General features: G+C 42.3%; 1 protein-coding gene across 1 annotated transcript in view; it reads left to right on the top strand.

Annotated features, from left to right (window-relative positions):
* The first annotated feature begins 454 nt into the window (after window positions 1–454).
* The window catches only part of LOC121923871 (zinc finger protein RFP-like), a 6,590-nt gene continuing 2,063 nt past the window's right edge, over window positions 455–4,981 (top strand). Inside the window, exon 1 of the mRNA XM_042454764.1 lies at window positions 455–960. Within this exon, the coding sequence (XP_042310698.1) occupies window positions 505–960 (456 nt within the window). The 5' untranslated portion in view covers window positions 455–504. The remainder of the gene's footprint in view (window positions 961–4,981) is intronic.

Here is a 4,981-nt window from a genome sequence, read left to right as displayed (position 1 = left end):
TCTACAGATGTTCTGCGCAACTTCTTCCTTTCCTAAAAATGGGGAGCCTCTGAGCACATCAAGAGCATGCTGTGGCTACCGAAAGAGCCCACTTGTGGGTAACAGGGCCATTGTCTAGCCACAAAATTGACCACTTTCTATTAATTGATTAATTCAAGGGGCTTTAGGAAGAGATTTCTGGATCACATCTTCAACTTCCAAATAGTTTGTGGTTGGAACAGACTTAAAAATATTTAAAAAAATAAAATAAAAATCTTGTTATTCCAATCACCCAACATTATTGTGCAGAAACTGAAGTTTACTCTTTTCCAATCATTTTTTTAAAGTATTTACTGGCATCAGTATACAGTATCAGGGGCTCCTCTCCAGCTCATTCCGGCTTTTAGTCTTGACTTAAATTTCAGTGAGGAACCTCCTCCCCTATCTGAAGAGATTCCAGGAAAAGAAACAGGGGCCGAACAAAAAGATAACAGGCTTGTTCTTCCACTTCAGAGAAAGGCAGCCATGGCTGGAGAAAATCCAGTCAAGAGTCTCTGTGAGGAAACCGCTTGTCCTCTCTGTCTGGACTTCTTCACAGACCCAGTGATCACAGACTGTGGGCACAATTTCTGCCAGGCCTGCCTCACCCAGTGCTGGGGGGCATCTCAGGAGGAGGGTTCCTGCCCTCAGTGCAGAGAAACAATTCAGCAAAGTAACTTCAGGCCAAACAGGCAACTGGCAAATGTTGCAGAACTTGTCAAGAAACTCCAGGAGGAGAAAGAGAGAGAAGGTGCAAGAGAAGAGAAGAGGGGAGCATGCAAGATTCATCAGGAGCCCCTGAAACTCTTCTGCAGAGAGGACGAAACCCCCATCTGTGTGGTGTGCAACACGGCCAAGGAGCACCAAGGGCACACTGTTTTTCCCCTGGAAGAGGCTTTCCTACAGTACAAGGTAGGCCATCCCACCCAGGTGACTGGCAAGGTAAGACAAATAACCTGGATTTCTTTTCAGACTGTTTTCTAGAGTCTGAAGTAAGTGGCAAATTGGGGTTCAATGCAAGCAAAGTGGGACAAAAAATAAAATAAAATCCCAAGCTCGCCTATATATTGATGGGCTCTGAGGTTCCAGTGACTGACTAGAGGTGCCTCTACACTGCAGGAATAATGCAGTTTGACACCACTTTAAGTGCTGTAGGTCCATCCTATGGAATCCTGGGATTTGCAGTTTTGCAAGGTCTTTAGCCTTCTCTGCCAAAGAGGCTGATGCCTCACCAAACTACAAACTATATAAGGATTCCACAGGATGGAGCCATGGGAGTTAAAGCAGTGCCAAGCTGCAGGATTTCAACAGTGTAGATGCTCCCTTAGAAAGGCTATTTTTGGATCGTGCTAGATAGTGCAATGAAAATGTTGGCCAGATGTGCAGCTGCTGTTGGAAGAGGAACCAAATTGTTGTTATTGTTGTTCCATGTTGGGCAGAACCAGATAGGGAATTGAAAATAAAACTACCAATATTATAGAAATTGGTGATACAACCACCTCTGAAATATTGTGTACAATTCTAATCGCTACACCTGTAGGGAAAAAAAGATACCATAGAGTTATAAAAAATGGCAAGTGAAAGGGGTTAAGATATTGGAGCAACTATAAGGAAAATCTAACGTTCAGAACCGAACCATTCTCTTGGGGCAAAGATTATTATGGGGAGATACTATATACTGAGAGAAATAACTTAGGTTTCTTTCATGAGTGCTTTTGAGTTCTTTTGGGAAATAGGTTTCTTGAGTAAATGGATTCAGTGTAAACAAGTGCACAGCGAGACAACGAAAACCCATCCCAACCTCACATATATACACAGATGGGAACTGAGCCTGCAGAAATTGATGAGGAAAGGACCATGGATAGCTTGATAAAAAAAATCATAAAATAATTGTGCAACTGCTTTTAAAAAAGGAAAATTCCATGTTAGGCATAAACTGCTGGTATCATATTGCTTTTATTCAAATGCATGGCTAGAATGAAAAAAAAAATCATATCAGTATTATATTAATTGGCCAAACCTACATTCTAGTGAAACATATTCATTCCAGTCATTTACTATACAATGGTCTCTTGGTATATGCTGATGTTTGGTTCCAGGACCCATTATGGATACCAACATCTGTGGATGCTCAGGTCCAATTATTTACAATGGCATAGTAAAATATATAAAGGAGCAAAATCAAGGTTTCTTTTTTGGAATTTATATATTTTTGAATATTTTCAAGTCATGGATGATCCAATCCATGGATAAAAAAATCCTTGGATATGGAGTGCTGTTTGTACTTACTTAGGACAATCGTTGTATGCTTGTGGATGTAAAGGTAGATAAGAGCTTACTTTTCTGTAGCATAAACTGTTGATCTAGTCTTCATGGAGTAAGGAAGCGACTTTTCTGGGAAAGTGGCCCCTGTAGCACTGTTTCAAGAGGATGTGGTTTCTTGTTTGTGGCACTGTTGCGCTGAACGTATAGAGGGTCATGTAGAGTCTAGAAAGGGCAGGCGTTTGTTGCCAGTTGCTGAGGGGAAATCTTACACTGAAACCTGGATGGTTCAGCAAAGAGGGAAGAAGCCCAGAGGCACGATTTACAAGTACAGTGAGCCCTTGGTTGTGGGGGAAATTCTTCCTAATTAACCAAAGGCATTCCGCACACCCATGCAAACATGATAGGAACCGTTTGCCTATCGGATTAAGTGGAGGAATCTCTACCTGCCAGACAGATAAATAATCTATCCCTTCCTTTAGTTAATTACTAAAGTTAGCTATTACCTGCACCTGGATCCAAAGGTTGATGATTAACCAATCATGCAAAAATTAACGATCCTGTATTTTCCCCTACCTGCTTTTCTGCCTTTAAAAGTACAAGACTTGTCTGATTCAAATGTCAATTAAATTGGCCAAGTGTTGGTCCGGTTGGTCAGAGTCAATTAAACCATTCATACCAAATGGCTGGTCTTGACTGATTTCTCTACACTTGGTATCTGCTGGGGTTTGGTTCCTGTGGATACCAAAATCTGTGGATGCTCAGGTACCATTAAGAACAGTGGCAGAGTAAAATTTATGTAAAATGACAAAATCAAGATTTGCCTTTTGGAATTTTTATTTAAAAAACATTTTTGAGCCGTGGATGATTGAATCTGTGACTAAAGAATCCATGGATATGGAAGGCCAACTGTAGAAGAAAGAGGGTGTTACTGCACAATGTGGTGAGTCTGCTTGCTTGGCACAAAAGAGCCAAAGCCCACAGCGAGGTAGAGAACACCAAAGTTTATTTTGCTTTTTTTTCCTTTAACTGTACTTAAGCATTTTATCTTAATTTCTTGCAGTATCACCCCCCCCCCTTCATCTTGTTCGGATCCCACATTTCATAAGGTTAAAATTTATGGGGGTGGGGAACCATTCACTGCTTGCTTGGTTTTGAGCGTGTGCTTTTCAGCAAATAAACCACAGTTTATACCTTTACCTGAGTGCCACGGCTAGACAGCAAACCTGGGGAGACTTCTCCCATAACATTACAAGGAATAGTTCAATGAGTGGAAAAGTGGGGGCATTATAAGGAAGAATACTGTATATATGATAACACTTATTTATGCTTAGTCGTTATGCCGTATCATTAAGAAAATAAATTTTATTTTTCTTTGTTGGTTTTATGCATTTATTCATTATTAAGTTCAAACTCATTCTTCTGTAAATGAATGAAATCCTCCTAAATAAACTTCCTTGCAACAGTTGCTTATTTTGGTGGGGAAATGCTGGCTGACTGTGGGGAAAGTTGGTCACCTTTCACCCTCCAAGGACCAAAACACACTGCAGATTTAATCCAGTGTGCCACAAAAATCCTCTTTGCATATCCTCCCACCCTGAGGCCTTGCCATTCAACAACAGAACAAAACACAGATTAACATGTAAATCACTCCTCCCAACCTAGACTCACACAGTATTATTATTATTATTATTAACCTTTATTTATGAAGCGCTGTAAATTTACACAGCGCTGTACATGCAATCTTTTTAGTTAGACGGTTCCCTGCCCTCAGGCTTACAATCTAAAAAGACATGACACAGAAGGAGAAGGGGGTGGTGACGGGAAAGGGTAAGAGGTCCAGCAGTTCCTCTCAACCTCCGAGGCCTGGACCAAGGCAGATGGACTGGAGGGAGGGCTTGGCTTCATAATGGAAGGTTAATCATTCTCCAGGGAAAATACATACTCACAAGTAGGATAATACATATACAGTACATAGCAATACAGGAAATGGATCGATAAACAGCCAACAGAACATCAGATAGTAAGCGACAATTATGCGATGCCTGGGAAGGCTTCTCTGAATAGGATGGTTTTCAACTCCGTTTTGAAGCTGGTTAAAGAAGTGATGGCTCTTGCTTGTGGAGGAAGAAGGTTCCAGGAGTGAGGGGCAGCAAGTGAAAAGGGGCGAATCCGAGATGGGGCAGAGGAAATCCTGGGCTGGGACAGCAGACCTTGACTACCAGAACGGAGGGCCCTGGTGGGAAGGTGAGGAGAAAGAAGGTCGGATAAGTAAGGAGGGGCCAGTCCATGGAGGGCTTTGAATGTCGACAGCAGGAGCTTATACTGAATGCGGAAAGGGAGGGGGAGCCAGTGAAGGGATGCCAAGACAGGAGAGATGTGGTCAGAGCGGTGGGTGGAAGTGATAATGCGTGCAGCTGAATGCTGGACAGAGATTAAAGGACGGAGGTGAGAAAGAGGAAGCCCAGCCAGGAGGACATTACAGTAATCAAGTCGTGAGATCACAAGGGCATGGACCAGGATCTTGGCAGTAGAGGCGGAGAGATATGGTCGGATTTTGGCAATATTGTACAAAAAGAATCTACAAGCCTTGGCTGTGGTCTGGATCTGAGGGATACACGACAGAGAAGAGTCAAAGATAAAACCAAGACTGCGGGCTTGCTGGACTGGTTGAATGGAAATGTTGTCCACAGAGACAGAA

This window comes from Sceloporus undulatus, chromosome 2, assembly GCF_019175285.1.
Source record: "Sceloporus undulatus isolate JIND9_A2432 ecotype Alabama chromosome 2, SceUnd_v1.1, whole genome shotgun sequence".
Classification (NCBI taxonomy): Eukaryota; Metazoa; Chordata; class Lepidosauria; order Squamata; family Phrynosomatidae; genus Sceloporus; species Sceloporus undulatus.
Note: the sequence above shows the minus strand (reverse complement) of the source record. Positions and strands in the feature narration are given on the sequence as shown.